The 19516-nt window shown below is 39.2% G+C and overlaps 1 protein-coding gene across 8 annotated transcripts in view; it reads right to left on the bottom strand.

Annotated features, from left to right (window-relative positions):
• The window catches only part of EIF2AK4 (eukaryotic translation initiation factor 2 alpha kinase 4), a 45129-nt gene that overhangs the window by 20785 nt on the left and 4828 nt on the right, over positions 1 to 19516 (bottom strand). For 6 of the 8 annotated variants that reach the window (XR_013922228.1, XM_080346084.1, XM_080346086.1 and 3 more), the window contains exons 4-19: positions 17927 to 18100; positions 16375 to 16455; positions 15734 to 15882; positions 12388 to 12503; positions 11549 to 11706; positions 10584 to 11119; positions 10076 to 10185; positions 9362 to 9519; positions 6189 to 6601; positions 5356 to 5437; positions 4171 to 4254; positions 2896 to 3018; positions 2315 to 2419; positions 2061 to 2118; positions 1292 to 1371; positions 521 to 622 (exon numbers count right to left, since the gene is read on the bottom strand). Coding sequence is in view for 7 of the 8 variants with exons in the window: in XM_080346084.1 (XP_080202210.1) it covers positions 521 to 622; positions 1292 to 1371; positions 2061 to 2118; positions 2315 to 2419; positions 2896 to 3018; positions 4171 to 4254; positions 5356 to 5437; positions 6189 to 6601; positions 9362 to 9519; positions 10076 to 10185; positions 10584 to 11119; positions 11549 to 11706; positions 12388 to 12503; positions 15734 to 15882; positions 16375 to 16455; positions 17927 to 18100 (2529 nt within the window). In the remaining variant the exon portion in view is untranslated. The remainder of the gene's footprint in view (positions 1 to 520; positions 623 to 1291; positions 1372 to 2060; positions 2119 to 2314; positions 2420 to 2895; positions 3019 to 4170; positions 4255 to 5355; positions 5438 to 6188; positions 6602 to 9361; positions 9520 to 10075; positions 10186 to 10583; positions 11120 to 11548; positions 11707 to 12387; positions 12504 to 15733; positions 15883 to 16374; positions 16456 to 17926; positions 18101 to 19516) is intronic. The other 2 variants (XM_080346085.1, XM_080346087.1) reach the window with 2 other exon arrangements.

Raw genomic sequence — 19516 nt, 5'->3', positions numbered from 1 at the left:
AAAAACATTAACCAACCAATCACCAGAAACAAACTCCTAAACTCCAAAAAACATTTAAAAAATCCCCATATGACAAATTTAGTGTGAAGAGCTAAAAGGGAAAAGAATGTCACTGAAATGCTTTCATGATGTTTTGAACAATGAAGATACGACCTATAATCACAAGCATTTACAAACTGCTAATACCAACTGGTTCCTGAGAGAGACCCACCAGGTCTAAACCCAAGTGTACCAAAGCCATGATGCCTTTATCTGATATTTACACCTTTAAAGTTCTGTACTATAAAAATTAATTTCACAGACAGAATACTGGCTGATGGTGATACCATTAGGGAATCCACAGTGCATTAAGGGAATATCAGTACCAGCTCCGATTTTGTTCTTCACTTTTCATTATATATTTTATAAACTTTTTTTAAGTACTTCCTGTGGAAATGTTTTTGTTGTTTTGCATTCTTTTACTTCTCTGAACAAACTATGTGATGCACAGGATTAGTATATTTTATATTTCTGTACTTACCAGTCTTAACTGACTGAGAACAAAGATCCTTTCTGATGCAGTACTCATGGGATGGTAAGACATTTCAAAGAATATTATACCCAGACTGAACAGGTCTACTTTCTAAAGAAGACAAAAACGGAAACTTAAATGTAATACCTGTGAATTCTCTGCAGAAGATGAGAGCAGAGAAAACACAATGTTTTGGTTAAATTTTATGGTATATTATGGCCAGAGAGAGGGGTGTGTGGGTTTGTGATTTTAGTGTTTTGACACAACGCGTTAAGATTTGGTAGACTTCAATGGCTTGTATCATCACAGCACTGCCATGGTGTAAAGGACTCCCACTTTGAAAATATTCCTGCTTTGAAATTCAGCTCATCTCTGCATATACACAGTATCCTCTGATGAAAAAATGCACCCCCCACCTCCCAAATTGCAGTCTAGCAATCCAGGAGAGCAATATCTACTTCTGATGACAGTATTTTACCTTAACTAAAAACTGTAAGATTTCTACCCTGTTCATTTACCAAGGCCCTCCCATGACCACCTGCTTTCAACTTGAAGTTGCTTGTACCTTGTCATGGCCACAGCACAGGCAGAAAAACTGACTTGCCCACATCCTTCTACCCTTGGTCTCAAAGGAATACCCCTCATTCCCCTGCTTATCGCAGCAGTCCCACCATACCCTGTTCTACCTTGAATTCACCCTTGTTGAGCAGGAATGATCTAAACTGTACCTGGTACCTTGGATTCCATGCTACTTTTTTATTAAGTCTACTTTAATCATACCTGATTGTATGTAGACTTTGTGCTTCCTTGGACCTCTGGGCTGACGTACAGCGCGGTGCCAACCATCCCTGTCAAATTACCTATGCAGCAAAAGATGAGAGTATGAGTTTCAAGTAACTGTTGGAGAAATGCAGCAAAGTTGAGAAAAAAAGCCTCACTCATCTTTTGTCCTCATTTCTTCTAGGTTGGCATGCACTCCTTATTACGAGAGACTCAGTCGAGAACAGTTTGCAAAATAGTTCTTACCTTCACATGTCAAGTATCTGTGTCTATCTACAGTATCTAAACCTATCTACTGCTTTACAGAATTGCAGTAGGTCAGCACACAAGTGATACAACTATATTTCACTTCTTTCCATTACACTTACCTGAAGACACACAATGTACTGAACTTTTTTCAAAACACAAAATTCAGCCTGTTACAGAAGGTGTAAAAAAAAAACCAAACCCAAACAAACAAAAATCCCTGAAGTCCTGAAATTGTTCTGTACAGCAAGAAAACAGAAGTGCAGACAGAACAGATACACAGGATCTCTATACACCTCAGCCTGAGAAGAGCACCAATCTATGGCAGAAGGCTGGCAGTAGAAGCAAATTCATTTTTAGGTAACAATAAATGTAACACACATACCCCAAAGTTGGTGGTGCCCCCCCACCTCATAAAAAAGGTTTTATTTTCAAAGAATGAATGGAAGTTCTATCAGTGTATACAGGACTGCAGAATGTGCTTAATTAAAATCATTTAAAACAAGCTACTATGTGAACTAACCTGATGGATCAGACATAACAGAACTATCTGAATGATTTTCTTCTTGTTTAGAGATCACCTGAAATCAAGAAAACAGACATATTGTAAATGGCATTTGAAATGTTTCTGTCGGCTTTTCTTGCTGCTTTGGTTAGCAGTACATGGCTTAATTCTAGAACATTTACAATATAAAGTCCAATGAACATTATGTTTTACTTTCATCTTTCATGTTATTATAGCACCAAATTTTTTCATTTACTTTCAGCTATACTTACTGCATTTGCTGGATGATCTGTAGCTAAACCAAAGTCACCAATTTTGACATGATCATCTGAATCTAAAAAAATGTTCACAGGTTTCAAGTCTCTGTGGATCATTCCCTGTTACAGCAGGAGAAAAAAAAAAGACCCACAGAATATTAAACAATAAACACAATTCAAAATAACACTCTATTATAGACTGGAAAATGGTATTATATACGTTATTATTACAGTGGGAAATCTACTGCATTAAATCACTGATGATTAATTTTGAAGTAAGACTGCAATCTGTAGCCCAGAGTCTTGAAACATTTTTCAGTGCTAGCAGATACCTAACAAAACGTTTTTAAAGGTGGTCAAATTTTTGTGACAAAGGGAAAAATCTGAAATGGTTTATTATAAAATTAAAGTTTATGATAAAATATTCTAAATCACTAGAACAAATTGATAATGGAAAGGGCAAGGAATGAACCTTTCTAGTAAACACAGTTATGTAGAAATAAACACCCTCAAATGAATAGAATATAAAGAAACCCATACAGAAAGAGGCGTAACATATGTATTATGGACAGGTCATAACTGTCATATTTACTAACCTTTTCATGGATGTAAGCTAACCCATCTAAAATCTCTCGGAAAAGCCTCCAAAGCCGACTGGTGTCCTCATATAATCCTTGGTCAATAGTATCCCTTAATGTGCTCTTTTCACAATACTCCATCTTCAGTTGTGCATACGTAGGAGACAGAGGGAAGAAAGAGCAGTTTTGTCAAGAAAAGAGAACATCAGAAACTTGTATCTGTCTGCATCTTATGTATGGTTCTGTAACATACAGTTCAGGAGCAGACAGTACCACCAAAACATTGAGTGGTGTGGAGTTTTCCTGAGAGAAGTATTTTAGCGAGAAAACATGCATTCACTTATGGGTCCTGCCCTATTTTCTGACACAATGGTACAAGCTTGTAGAATAGTGCATTCTCCAACATAAATGTTAAAAACAAGGTGAAGCCAAACAAGCCATAATATATGTTTAAGCCAAACTTTAAAGACTCTCTGGCTTTATTTTACTGGGTTTCTTATCTGCTTATATTATGAAATATACATCTTCCTTCCAGACAAGCTCTAGCATTATTAAAAATTACATATCACTAAAGAATTGTTATGGATTATAGTCAACTTCTCCCAGTACCAGTCTATTTTCTAACACAAAGGAGATGTAGTCAGTAGTAAAGCCTGAAGCTTCAAATCTGCAGGAATTGTGCCTCCTGTTCAGGCCATACAATGGCTTTGCAAATTACTGGTTTCTGCTAAAACAAAGTGCATAGCCAACATAGTTCCTTTGAAGAGAATGAGGAAGTTTTCATAACTGTGACATACAACTTCACCTCCGGAAGTTAACTCAGTACACTTCAACTCCACATCGGCAATTAACGCCATAACCAAACTCAAGAAAAGCAGCTACAGTGTTAAGGGGTGGGGATTGATATTCTAAACAAATAACAAATGCAAGATAAAATAATGCTCTGGAAGCCACAGACTCAAAGAAGTTGGTTGGGTTGTTCTAAGGTTGGGTCAGGAGTTGCCAACTTTCCCTGGTACACAAGGAACAACAGTGATCCCATCCCCCACTAGAAAACTCTGCTGTCTCCAAGGTCAACCACAACACCAGAAGCTGTAATAAGCCACATGCACTGGGCAGTTCCTTCCCCCAGCCAAGCCTTGCTGGAAGCCAATCTACTGCAAGAACAACTTTGTACTTAGTCTCATCAGAATTTTTTAAAGGTCATGACTTTTCTAACGAAAAACAGTCATTAATCTCTGCAGGTTGTAGTATACAGCATCCTCTTATCTGAAAATGCAAGCAGGTTTGTACCTGGATGTACAGGTAATGCACTGTCTGAATGACTGGTGTCTTGTCTTCTCCTCCATGGCCATTCTTTTCATTGCCTTCTTCATCCTTTACCACAGTAAACATAACAGAACAGTTAGCTACTGGAAGCCCCTCAGAGTTTTTTATGCATTCTACTATTTTTCAAGAGCTGGAACACATTCATGAGAACTCATCTTCTATGGCTGGGTTTTAAACAACAGCAAAATAATATATTTACATTTTTGTAACACCACTGCTTCTAAATAAGCCAGAAAAACAGATACGACTCGACTCTTATTTTCAAAGTGAGAATGAACAACATTTTGCCATAATTAGACACTGGAGGAAAAACATTCCAGAGGATCTGGATGAAATCTAAATCTCAAAGTGTGTCACACTGAAGAAAAAAAAAGTTTTGAAACAAAAATACACAACGCTTACTTAACGGAATTAATAACGCAACCCCCTCAAACAACCAACTTTGATATAGTGCATATATATAGTGTGACAAAAAAATGCACTGCCATATCATTAAATTATATATTGAAAGCTTTGTCACGCCAGAGTACACTACAACAGAAAGAGGAAGGAGATGAAACTTTGGTTAAGAGCATTTTATTGGTCAGCAAGACTGGCAGTGACAGATTTTTATATGCTGTAGAAAACTCTGCATTAGCTTTCCAGTGCACTGACTGTTCACAGCAAGTGCTGTCATACAAAATCTTAAAACCAATGAAAATCTTACGCATATATTCTGATGTGCCATCTCTGACTGCTAACAACATGTATTGTCACCACTTTGAAAAACGGCTAGTGTGAGTGAATATATTGGTTAATGTAATCTAAAAGCAGTACAGAATTTTAACCTTCAGAGCACGTAAGACAATCCATATGGTTAACTGATAAATCATTTACTTACTGCAGTCTTAAACTTGGAATAACCAGGCTCATGATTGTGAACTGCAACTCACACTGAGCTCGATGAATACTATGGGATACAGAATCCAGATCAGCCACATCATACTATAATTTCTAAGGGATGCAGCTCCTAATGGCAAAAGATGTACTCTGATGGAGCATAAGCGTATGCGGTTCTGTATTTACACTGAAAGCGAAACAAAGCCTCCTGACTGACTTGTTTGCTTGCCAGAGACTATGTTATAAACTCTCAATTTTCACTAGTTTTACCTTTATACTTACTGGGGGATCGCCTTTACTGTTTTCATCCTCATTTTCAAAAATTATTTCACTTTCAGAGTCTGTGGTTGGTCTGTTTAAAAGATAGAAAGAAAAAAAAACAACCTCCAGAGTTTTTGCTTTCCTTAAAAAAAAAAATACTACCAAGAAGTATTTACTTAGAAATCTGGAAAACTATTTGCAGAAAAAAGATAAAACCTAAGCTTCTATTGTAGACCTTCCATATGCCTCAAACAAAAAAGCAAAACAAAACCAAGACCAAAAAAGCACCCTGCTTGCAAAGCAACATTTCTTTGACAGCTCAGTCTCTTAAAGGGAAGGTGTATATTCACATCAGTCAAATTTAATTTCTACATTCAATAAGCGAAACTGAGATAAATTTACTTACTTGCTTAAACAAAAAAATACCATGAGTGAAAGAACCAGCCCATACACAAAGGCTGGTATAGATTATGTTAATAAAAATTAAAACAAAAAAAAAGAAAGGACAAGTAAGGTATTTTTCAGGATTTCTAACATTTGCCTGCTATTGTTTATTAAAAACGTTTCCTCTCAAGTTTGGAAAAAAGAGCCAACATAAATGAAGTAAACAGTCATGCACAAGGAACTTCTAGAAGCCTAAACCAAGATTTTCCTCTTACGCTGACAGTTTTTAGCTAGAAGTTTTCCTCTCCCTGGCTGGTGAATAGTAGTTTTGTACTAGAGGACAGAATGAAAACGCAGTGAATTACCTCTGACAAAAGAAGTGGGAATGATAAAAGACAAACTTGGAAAAAACAACTGTGCTCATGTTCCCTATAATGCCAATACTGAAGCCTACTTACAGAAATGAATGTGAGAACACCCCATCACCTTCATCGTCGTCATCATCACTGGACTCCTGATCAGCTCCACTGAATTTGTTGCTGGAGGATCTTTCACATGAAGTACTCCACTCAACTGAACTTGTCAAAACTGGAGGAGGAGCATTGGCTTCCACATCATTTGTCTCCTCAGTGGCAAGGATGAAGGGACCGCCTTTAGTTTCTGTTCTTTTCTCTTCAGTTGTTTCAGACGACACAGCAGGGACAGGGCTTTCATATTTTTCTATCCAGGCATTGTAGTACCTCACAATATTCTCATGGTTCAACCGAGAGAGTAATGTTACTTCCCCCTTAATCCTCCGAAATTGCTTGCTGGCAGGGTTTATATGAATACGTTTCACAGCATAATAGCAACCATCAAGCTTATTTCTCACCTGCAAAATTCAAATAAATCTGAAGTCATATGCTTATAAGTGCCTTGCCAAGTAAAGCCAGAAACAGAACAATTTCATGAAGAGGAAGATTTCCTTCTACCTGGAAAAAGACTACTATTACAGTATCACAGTATCACAGTATGTTTGGGATTGGAAGGGACCTCAAAAGATCATCTAGTCCAATCCCCCTGCTAGAGCAGGAACGCCTAGGTGAGGTCGCACAGGAACATGTCCAGGTGGGTTTTGAATGTCTCCAGAGAAGGAGACTCCACAACCCCCCTGGGCAGCCTGTTCCAGTGCTCTGTTGCCCTGACTGAGAAGAAGTTTTTTCTCAAATTTAAGTGGAACCTCTTGTGTTCCAGCTTGATCCCATTACCCCTTGTCCTATCATTGTTTGCCACCGAGAAGAGCCTGGCTCCATCCTCATGACACTCACTCTTTATATATTTATAAACGTTAATAAGGTCCCCCCTTAGTCTCCTCTTCTCCAAACTAAAGAGACCCAGCTCCCTCAGCCTTTCCTCATAGAGGAGATGCTCCGCTCCCTTCATCATCTTCGTTGCCCTACGCTGGACCCTCTCCAGCAGTTCCCTGTCCTTGTTGAACTGAGGGGCCCAGAACCGGACACAATATTCCAGATGTGGTCTCAGCAGGGCAGAGTAGAGGGGAAGGAGAACCTCTCTCGATCTACTAACCACCCCGCTTCTAATACACCCCAAGATGCCATTGGCCTTCCTGGCCACAAGGGCACAGTGCTGGCTCATGGTCATCCTGTTGTCCACCAGGACCCCCAGGTCCCTTTCCCCTACACTTTTCTCTAAGATGTAATTTCCCAACCTATACTGGAACCTGGGGCTGTTCCTGCCCAGATGCAGGACTCTACACTTGCCCTTGTTAAATTTATCAGGTTATTCCCCGCCCAACTCTCCAGCCTGTCCAGGTCTCGCTTGATGGCAGCACAGCCTTCTGGCGTGTCAGCCACTCTTCCCAGGTTGGTGTCATCAGCAAACTTGCTGATAGTACACTCAATTCCCTCGTCCAAATCGTTAATGAATATATTCAATAATATTGGCCCCAGTACTGACCCGAGGCACTCCACTAGATACTGGCCTCCAACTAGACTCCGCACCATTGACTACCACTCTCTGGCTTCTCTCCTTAAGTCAGTTTGTAACCTACCTCACTACTCTATTGTCTAGACCACACCTCCTCAACTTAGCTGTGAGGATGCTGTGGGAGGCTGTGTCAAAGGCTTTACTGAAGTCAAGGTAGACCACATCCACAGCTCTGCCATCATCCATCCACGTTGTTACATTCTCATAAAAGGCTATGAGGTTGTCAAGCATGACTTACCCTTGGTAAAGCCATGCTGACTGCCCCTAATAACCCTCTTATCATTGATATGCCTTGAGATAGCACCAAGGATAAGCTGCTCCCTTACTTTCCCAGGGACAGAGGTGAGGCTGACCGGTCTATAATTACCCGGGTCCTCCTTCTTGCCCTTTTTGAAGACTGGAGCGACATTTGCTTTCCTCCAATCCTCAGGCACCTCTCCCATTTCCCAAGACTTGGCAAAGATGTTGGAGAGTGGTCCAGCAATGACTTCAGCCAGCTCCCTCAGCACCCACGGATGCATCCCATCTGGACCCATGGATTTATGGATGTCTAGACTATTTAATTGCTCCCTAACCCAGTCCTCATCGACTAAAGCAAACTCCTCCATTGACCTGGCTTCATCCGGGGTCTCAGGGGTACAGGGCTCCCCAGGACAGCCTCCGGCAGAGTAGACAGAGGCAAAGAAGGCATTCAGTAATTCTGCCTTCTCTGTATCTTCTGCCACCAGGGCACCCACCCCATTCATCAGTGGGCCTACACTGCCTCTGGTTTTATCTGCTACGTATCTGAAAAAGTTCTTTTTGCTGTCCTTGACCCCTCTCGCCAGCTGTAATTCTAAGGAGGCCTTGGCTATCCTAGCTGCCTTCCTACGTCCTCTAACAGCAGCCTTATATTCCTCCCAAGTGGCCAGCCTCTGCTTCCATGACCTGTAAACTCTCCTCTTCTGCTTGAGCATACCCAACAAATCCCTATTCAACCACGCAGGCCTCCTGGCTCCCTTCCTTGACTTCCTACGTGTGGGGATGCTCTGATCCTGAGCGTGGAAGAAGCAATCTCTGAATGCAATCCAGCTGTCTTGGGCCCCTTTTCCTTCAAGCAGTCTTGCCCATGGGATTTCCCCCAGCAATTGTTTGAAAAGGCCAAAGTTAGCCCTGCTAAAGTCCAGGGTTGCAATTCTCCTTGCTATTCTGTTCCTGCCACACAAGATGCTGCACTCCACCATCTCGTGGTCACTGTAACCCAGGAGGCTCTCAACCTTTACTGCTTCGACCAGACCCTCCTTGTTAGTGAGGATGAGATCCAGCAGTGCTCCTCTCCTAGTCGGCTCCTCCACCATCTGCATGAGGAAGTTATCATCAATGCACTGGAGGAACCTCCTGGACTGTGGCTGGCTGGCTGGCTGAATGGTCCTTCCAGCAAGCTATTCAAATGCAAGCTTCTCCATACCATTAGGGTTCCCTCCAGATTTCCAGCACCCCTCACAAAATTTATCAGCCTACTAAACCCCAGATAAAAAACACAACGCAGGCACAGCACACCAGAAAATAATAAAGAAAACCATGCAAACACTGAATAGATTGTTTTGCATCAAAGAAAGAAAGCACAAAAAGGATTCCACAGTGGGAAATAATTTTTATACCATACCTTGATGACTGCTCCAAAAGCTCCTTTGCCAAGTAATTTTAGCTCTTCAAACTCATTGTAGTAGCGTGAAAATTGTCTCTGTGTTTCTGTGAAGAACGAGGCGCTGGATATTTGACTGCTGGGTACAACTGTCTCGATGCAATCTGTATCTGCTAAATCTATAAGAAGAACATCGAAATTACCACCGATTGGCAGTATGGGGGTAGAGGTATAAGGAACAAGGGACTGTCAAATAAGCATCAGGAAGAACATAAAATCTAAATAACTTCAAGTGTAACTAAAACCTAAAATACAGAGGTGCTCTGCTGTGTAGAGTTAAGCTCCGGTACAAGTATAAACCTTAATATGGTTACAAATTACTATCATTATGCTGGACAAAGGAACTGATCCTATCAAAAATATAATGAGAGAAAAAGTCCAATTGGAACAGATACTTCCAAGGAAAAAGTTAAGGCTGACATTTACACCATGCACGAGGTAGATGAATTTACAGGCTTAATTAAAGCATCACCATCCTCTACTGATGAGACAATAGCAGTCAGTATGCTCCAGCTAGTCATAGATATAAAAACTAGTATAGTCTTTAACTTCTAGGTTAGTTAACGTAAAACACTTGTGCAGTGTTATGAAGTTCTAGTATAGTTCAGTTTTTCTGTTACTGCAGGCATGTAGTCCACTTATTTAGCAGAATACAGAAAGATTCAAGTTTCTTACCATCTAGATTTTCTTCAGCTACAGGTATTTTCATTCGTGGAATGTTTATAAAACTATGTTGTAACAGCTGCTGAGGAGTCCATCTTTCCTTGTCTTCTAAGCAAACGCATCTATTAGCAAACCAAGAAGAGAATTCTTCAAAGAGCAATTCCATATCAGGCCTAAATGTTCAAAGAGGCCTCCTTATAGTTAAGAAATAATCACCTTTCTCATTCAGATGGGAATGAGAAACAAACAGAGATTAAATGACTTATCAACAGTGACACACAAAGTTGGTGGCAGGGCAAAGAATGGAGCACCAGACCTGTTTTCCCAAGTACCAGATTAAGCAACCTGAGCTGTGAATAAGCAATCACCTCTTCTCTCTAAAATCTATGACTACTGACACAGGGGAACTTAGTTGCTCTTTTGAAAAAGGGTTCAAGTCTTTAAATCAAAAAAAAAAAAAATAAAAAAAAAAAAAAATCAAAGACAAAAAGATACAGGAACACAACAAACAAAAACATACTTTTCCAGAAAGTCTTGGAAGTCAGCAGGTAAACTGGTAGGAACAGCAACTGGATACTCCTTGGTTACTTGGCCCTGGCTGAGTGAAAGCAGAAGCAAGCCCAGACTCCACACATCTCCTTTTTTTCCAGGTTTGCTCGGAAGACCATCCTCACTAAAACGCACTTTAGTTTGCTCGAAAACATCTGCTTTGCAGATATCAGCTAAGCGCTTGGAAATGCTGTAGTCTGTCACCTTGATGTTTCCTTCAGCATCTACCAAGATACTGGCAGCACAAAGAACTTTGTGCACTACTGAATTACTGTGCAAGTAGTCAAGAGCTGACAAGATCTGGGTCACATAATGGCGCAACTGCTCAACTGGAACTGGAGTCTCTTTGTGTAAGTAAGTAGAAAGGCTGAAACCATTTATGTGCTCCACTAAAATGTCCACCACAATGGAATCGTTCTGTTCTTTAAGGTTCATACTTTTATAATGCACTATGTTTGGGTGACTTAGCTTCGTCAGTGAGCTGAACTCTGTTTCTGCACCCTGAAGCTGTTAGAGAAACACAAAATAACATGCATTGTGTCACATGAACACACCATTACTCAAATATATAACATATACAAAATGCACATAAAATACATGACATTCTCATCCTTTTCTGAAAAGGAATGATTGTACACAAAAGGCAAGAACAACTTTGGTTTCTGCCAGGTAAGCTTGATCCCCTCTTTCTTCAGATTTTTAATGTTTATTATTTTATTGATGCGTAATTGCAAATATACTTTCTTGTATTTATGTTACTGTAAATGAACCCCTGAAAACCCCAGCACACCCATCTTCTGGGGTGCAGACACTCGAAATACTAGCATTTTCAAGTTCATCACCACTCTCTCACATTTTATATAAACTAGCAGCCGCAGGAAAAGCACTAAACCCCACCTAACCTTTATTACACCAAATACAAAATATAGGCATTACCTGTTTCTTACACTTCTCAATCTTTTCTAATTCATGAGATGTAAGAAACCTTCCCATCTTTTTTTGCCAGTGCAGAACCCACTCATATATTAAAACAAAGTCTCCACTGCGACTTTCCAAGGCATTGTAGACTGATTTACCCAGTTGTTCATCCTTGCCTACACATAAAGAGAGAAAAGAGGAATATGTCTTCTTTTGTTTCTAAGGACGACAAGAGCTCCTGCAAATGCTAAATAAATACCAGTAAGCCTACTTTCTACAATTTCAGAAACACAAACCTACTTACAACTAAACAAGATCCATACCTACAGGGCAGGAATAGAAAATATCAGGTGTGATGAGACTGAATATAATATAGCAGTAGTCAAATGAAAGTAACAGCACATGGGCAAAAAACTGCTACACATTTTAAAGTTTTTCAGGTTTTAATAAAGGAATACTCTTCCCGCTGAGCAAATGCCAAACTCTATACAGAGTAACATAATTATTCATCCTCAAACTGCAAAGTAATAAAATTCTCTTTGCTCCAGAGACTTTAAGGCTGTTCATCCTGCCACTGAGGAAGTGCTATGTTGAAAACAAACAGTGAAAACATTTGATGGGCCATTTATATGGGCACTTCATGGAGGCCTTTCAGCTCTCAAAGTCTTCTACCCTTGTTTGTACTTAGGTTTTCATTAAAACTGCTCCTTTTATGCAATTGCTATCAGCAGCAGTGGAAGGAGAGTATGTATGCACTTCTAAGCCTGCTCTTATCACTGGTTTCACACGCTGCTGAAAGCTAAATGACTTCTTGCTTGGTGGTCAGTATTTCAAGTTGCAACTGTAACTTTGCTTACCTAGACATTTTCCTTTATGGACCAGAAGTTGTCCAGTACCACTTGTGCTGAAGTTCAAAACTTCATGATTTCCAGGGGACTCTTCATTATTACTAACAGAAAGCTGGCGTTCTCGTCTGCAACATGAACAGAACATTTTTCTCCAACTCAGAAAGACAGTATTGTTGCAGTCCCTAAATATAACAATTATGCAAGATAAGCTTTCAGAGACTTTTGCATCCAATGACAATGTCCATTAATTTCAAAGATACTAAGTTAGCGCAAAGATACACTTCTGATTAGAAATACAGTATTTTAGTAGCAATGTCACGTTGCATTGAGTCTCTATTTTCAAAGCCAGGAGTTGAATTCAAACTTTAAAACTTCTGCATCTTAGGATGACAATTTGAGTCTGAGGAGGGTGGGGAGTGTGAAATATGTAAAAAACAAAAACAAAACAACAAAAAACAACAAACACAAACCCACCAAAACATACCAAAGCTCTGAAAATTATGAATTATGTAAGTTCGACTTTATTGGCATTCTCTTTCAAAACATTACAAAAAGCAAAGATATGAAATATTAGAAGTTCATTCCAGCTCTAGCTTAAATATTTTTCCTAACTTAAAGCTAGTTTCCCCATTTGCCTGCTCTACTACACTAAATTCAACCTTCGAGAAAAGAGAAGGTTTGCAAAAACTTTCAAAGCAAGTATGATTAAGGTGTTTCTTCTGACATGCATGTACAGAGCTGCATTGTGAGACCTGAAAGAAATCAAGACCACTAACCCAAATCAGCCTCTATTACTTATTGCTTTCAATCTATTTCAAAATTAATAGAAATATCACCACTGCAAAAGTATCCTCCAAATAAATGCAATCAGGTATAGAGATCTTTCAAAATATAGAATCTTAGAATCATTTGGGTTGGAATGGACTTCTAAAGCTCATCCAGTCCAACCCCCTGTAATGAGCAGGAACATCTTCAACTAGATCAGGTTGCTCAGAGCCCTGTCCAGCCTGGCCTTGGATGTCTCCAGGGATGAAGCATCTACCACCTCTCTGGGCAACCTGTCCCAGTGTTTTACCACCCTCAGTGTAAAATGTCTTCCCCATGTCTAGCCTGAATCTCCTCTCCTTTTGTTTAAAACCATTATTCCTTGTCCTACCACAACAGACCCTGCTAAAAAGTCTGTCCCTATCTTTCCTATAGGCCTCTTTTAAGTACTGAAAGGCTGCAATAAGGTCTCCCTGGAGCCTTCTCTTCTCCAGGCTGAACTACACCAACTCTTTCAGCCTGTCCTCACAGCAGAGCTGTTCCAGCCCTCTGATCATCTTGGTGGCCTTCTCTGGCCCCTCTCCAACAGGTCCATGTCTTTCCTGTGCTGAGGGCTCCAGAGCTGGACACAAGACTCCAGGTGGGATCTCACCAGAGCAGAGCAGAGGGGCAGAATCACCTCCCTCCACCTGCTGGCCATGTCCCTTTTGATGCAGCCCAGGATATGATTTGCCTTCTGGGCTGCAAGTGCACATTGCCGGGTCATGTACATTCTTTCATCCACCTATACCTGTAAGTCCTTCTCCTCAGGGCTGTGCTCAATCCCTTCAGCTCCCAGTCCGTAGTGGTACCAGGGGTTGCCAGATGCAGGACCTTGAGCTTGGACTTTTTGAACCTCATTAGGTTCACACGGGCCCACATCACGAGTTTGTCCAGGTCCCTTCAGATGGCATGCCCTCCCTCAGGCGTGCCATCTGCAAACTTGCTGAGGCTGCACTCAATCCCACTGTATCATTGATAAAGATATTAAATTAAACAGTACTGGTCCCAATACAGACTCCCAAAGAGACACCATTTGTCACTGTTGTCCATTCAGACACAGCTGTTGATCACTACTCTCTGGATGCGATCACCCAATCAATTCCTCATCCACTCAACAGTCCACCCATCAAATCGCTATCTCTCCAAGTTAGAGAAAAGGACGTTGTGGGGGACCATGTCAAAGGCCTTAGAGAAGCCCATAGAGATGACATCCAAGGTTCTTCCTTTGTCCACTGATGTAGTCAGAATTTAATAAATTCAATACTGAATTTATTTAAAATAAAATTTTAAAGCTAAAAAGTGTTACATGGAAAGGAGTTGCCATAGGGAACTTCTCTCAAGTGCTGCAAAAAGAAAAATATACAAAGAAAATACCTGGCTTTCTAAATTCAAATATATGTTATAAATGAAATTATTTTCTATTTTAATAATCTCCTAAAAGTTTGTGTCTCAGTAGCCAAAATTTCAAGCTTCATAAACAGATAAAAATATGGCACCACTTCTTTTCTGAAGAGACCTCAGAAAACTAAAGATGCCTAGCTTCCGGTTAATTCCAGAAATATGGCACCATGAGGTTTCAACATTTAAAAATCCTTTTTTATTATTTTTACCATTTTAAAAATACTCTGCCTTTTGAAAAATAAGAACACATAATCTAAGAATTTCTGTGGAAAGTTAATGTAAGTCCATTGTTCTGCATTAAAGCATGCTAACAAACTTTGGAGACACTTGTCTTGCTCCACAAGCACAGATTGTGCCTCATTTTGTTATGTTACAATTAGCAACAAGACAGGAAGAGAGATTTATGGACTACCAAACACTGTACAGAAACAACTGCCAAATATGACTTGTGATAGACAAAGGGAAGAGATGGCAGCACAAGTCAAAGTAGGAGAGATCAAAGAAGAACTTCCGCTTCAGCTATCTAGTGTTGTTGATAAATAACGTGAAAACAATTCTGAAGTCTATATACAAAAAAAAACCAGGAATACATTATTTCCATTAAAACAACAGTCCAAACAACATGTCATTGGCACAATCTGAATCAAAACTAGGAAAACTAAAACCAGGACATCTTCACAGTCCTTGACAGTTCAGCTATGAACATGGGACAGGGAAGAAAAAAAACCATATCTGTATCTATATCTATATAGATATATAGAGATATACAGATATATATATATATCTATATATATAGATATATATAGATATACAGATATATATATATACACATATATATACGTGTATATATAGATATACAGATATATATAGAGAGAGAGATATAGATATATATAGATATACAGATATATATATCTATATATATCTGTATATCTATATATATCTATATAGATAGATAGATAGATATAGATATATATCTCTATATATAAACACCACCACCACCCGACCATGACAGCTGAAGAAAGGGAGACCAAACCAAACAGCTGAGCAAGACAGCACATTACTCTCTTGCCTTCAAATTTCCTTTTGAAATCTAATGTTTGGAAAAAAAAAAAAAGAAAAAAATCTACATGTAAATTGACATACTTACTTTGAACGTCCAGCTGAATTTGGTCGGTGTTTATTATTCACTCCATGTTCCAAACCACTTCCATTTGAACTGGAAGCGACTCTACATCCTGCTGTATCTCTCTTGTGAGAATTTTCTCGGCTTGCCAGAGCAGCTATTTCCAAACGTTCCTATAAATCAGGAAGAAGACCAAGCAAGTACAGAAACTGCTCTTACACTCAAAACGTGAGTACTTGACTATTATTCTATAAGGTCACCCAGATCACAAAAGAGATAGGTTTTCATAATAAATGTACATATGAGGCTGAGGAAGAAGTGATGAGACTCAGCATGTACATTTCAGCACTCTCTATGGGCAAGATTCTTTACAACAAAACTGGAAACATTAACGTATTACCTTTTTTCTATGTTTGAAAATATCCATCCCAGTACAATTATGATACTAATATGTGAAACTATTTTCCCTCACAGCTGATTTTATTCCATAAATAAACCACGTATATTCAATAACCTATTTTAACCTGCATCTATTAGAAGCACTGGATTAGAAAAGATGTCTCAGACAATTCAGTCATGTAAATCTCTCAAATTTTTCTAAGCATTGCTACAGTACTGGAAAGAAGTTATTGCAATGTTTTTTGCAGGCTGCTTAGAAAGAATACCTGTTTAGCAATCTCTTTCTTTTTTCTTTCTTCTCTTTTCTCTTCCTCCCTTCTCTGAATCTCTTTGAGGATTTCACGTTGCTGAAATGAATTTTGGTCTTGTTAGAGATGCAACAGTACATGCAATGCAATCACTAATCTTCGCTATGATGCCAGTATTTCAAATGTATTAAAGACAATTTGTGGATCTCACAAGGATTAAAAAAACCCGCAAAAAACAAAAAAACAACTTTCCTGAGGAAATTAACAGCATCAATTGTGTGATATAGGAAAACGGAGTTGTAGACAAAATTCTACTGATAGACTCAACAAAGTTTCACAGACAGAAAAGATAAAGGAAAGCTAAACATTACTTTAAAGAAAGAGCTACTCTATGAATACTCCCAAGTGCAGACACTTCACACTACTAGTCTCTGTGAGGCTAAAATGAATCCCGTCATTTTGAGTGAAGACTGTAGGGAGATCCAAGGTCTCTTTACATTAAATGTATTGTGCCCTAGAGAAGTCTGTCAGGGTGTCTGACATTCCAGTCACCCTATGGGTGAAGAAAACTACAATTACCTATTTGTACAGCTAATACTTCGTAAAGATGGAATGCACTTGATATATACATTTGCCTACACTTTTGTATAAGGTCTTTCATTCATAAGTGATTTTCACAGGATCAGGAATCAACATTTAGGTTTGTTTCAGGCATAAATATTTCTCAGGGTTAAAACCACATGTCCTGGTTCTGTTAAAAACAAGTTTCTCTTTCAGTGAATTTTCCTGTCAACTAAAGTCTTCTTACTAACTGCACTTCTCTGAAAGCTAGATACACGTCTTGGTAGACATAGCAATGGAATGCAAGGTTACTGATAAGGATGCATGTCCGTCGAGAGGGGCAAACTGAAACAGGTGACTGAAACTGACCAATTAAGTATTCCATCCCACTCACATGATACTTCATATAAAAGTGGGAGGTCACAAGGACCTCATCCTTTTTCTTACGGCTGACACTAGGAGAGGACCTTGTGAGTCATTCCTGCAAACTGAGGCCTAGTGACAGACTGAATCCAGTTCCAGTTGGCTGAAGAGTCCAGTCCAGGACTTCGGGTGCTAGCCCTATACCTACCAGAGCGGTTGCCAGGATTTTCAAGATTGGTTTTGTATATTTTGTATTATTTTCTCTATTTTATTAGTAGCATCAGTAAAATATTTTTAATTTTTTCCAACTCTTCCTCTCCGTCCTTCTTTTGCCTTCCAATCACCTGTCCTTAGTGGGAAGAGGAGAGATGGGGGGCTAAATGGGGAAAAGGGGGGGAGTGGGGATTAACAATACATCTGCCGCAGTTTATTGTCACCCTGCAATCAAACCTTGACAACACATCATTAAAATATTACAGTTGCAGCAGCAGATAGTTCATATACTACACATTGATCTACTCATCCTGACAGGTCCGACGAGTAAATAATTCACTAAACCCCACTGCTATGCAGGATGATTTACAAAATTATGATTGTTTATGCTATTTTAAGAATACAGGGTTATTCAAACTTTGTGTCGTCTTACCTCCTGCTCCTCTCTTCTCTTAGCTTCTTGGGCCCTACGCAATTCCTCCTGAGCCAGTCTTTCTTTTTCTTTTTGATGGTTTTTTAGCATTTCTTCATGAAAAGACTTGGAAGGTGGTTTATTATACTCACTGAGAAATGACTGTACATAGTCTGCAAGTTCAAATATCATCACCTAAAACCAAAAAAGCATGACATGCAGAGTTAAAAGAATAAGTAATCACATAGAAAATTATACCCAGCTTGAAAAAGCAACACAGTAGTAGGGTGGCTGTTGATGTTTTACTTAGCAGGGAGAATTTCCCATATTTCAGTATTTCTGTCAGAAATATTATTAATAAACTGTAACACAAAAAATCCCTGACCACAGTACAAAGATGGTGAAAACTACTGAAAGTCAGACAATTTCAAACAGCTTATTTTTCTAAGAATAAATAAATATTAAAAAAATCCCTTCTCTCATCTTCTTTTAGGCACCTTTTCTTATTCACAAAAATATTAGTTTAGGATTTACGAGCTACCACAGCAAAAATCCTTTGCAATTGTCTATCACAGTATCAAATACTATTAAATAGTTACTTATTTCACTGCTAACATGAAATCTAATCCTTCCTCTGCACCCAACTAACTGCACCCCAATTAGAACTGTAAAGCCACTTAAGGCATTGCACGTTCATATAACCACAACTACTAAAACAAGAACTGCACTGAAAACTCAGCTGAAACCTGCTATGTGTTTTGCAAGGTTGGAATCAATTTTCACTTACTGCTTACTTGAACTAGGTATGTACTGATGATCTACTGCCCTGTCAGGGCTTCAGCTTTCATCAGTCTAGTAGTATCCCTTCATGAATTCAAGCAATCCACAGGGCTAGTAGACCACTGTATCTCCAAAATTAAATAATACAGCAGAGAGATGCATCCCAGCAGTCAACAGTAGCACTGAGCTGGATTTGCATGTAGAGGTGGGAGAACAGCCATACCAAATTGTATCATCTGCCTGTAGAAGGCTGACATTTAGAAGATTCTCAAACACTGAATTCCCTGCCTGAAAGTCAGAATGGAGCCAAGATCTAATTCAGAAAAGAAAGAATAGCACAATACATACATCTGATGTGCAAAGGAAAACAATCTTCCCCAAGTTACTGTTCAGCATGCAAGACAAGCATGGATGCATAATGCATACACATGTATTAAAAAAAAAAAAAGACAGAAGGCATCTCAATAATTAGAGGACAACAAGCAATCTGCTGTTCAGTTTGACTGGTAACTGAGGCATACTCAAAGTTTCTGTCTTGCAGAGTACACTTTAATGAAGAATACTTGACAAGGCAGAGAAAATAGTTATCAGCCTTTCCCTGCAGAGAAAGTAATTCAGGACTGCACTGTGTCTGTCATTCATAAAAAATGTGTATCATATACGTAACTCACAACTCTATCTACACATCCCTGGAGCAAGCATGATTCTCTCTTTAGAAAATTAACATCAGGAAAACCTATAACGTGTTTGTAGCTCCTTTCAATACAATCAGGAATCAAACTGGGATTTTAAGTTCTACAGGCCAAGAGCACTGCTGAGATCAGCTGTGAG

This window comes from Nesoenas mayeri (assembly GCF_963082525.1).
Source record: "Nesoenas mayeri genome assembly, chromosome: 5".
Lineage (NCBI taxonomy): Eukaryota > Metazoa > Chordata > Aves > Columbiformes > Columbidae > Nesoenas > Nesoenas mayeri.
Note: the sequence above shows the minus strand (reverse complement) of the source record. Positions and strands in the feature narration are given on the sequence as shown.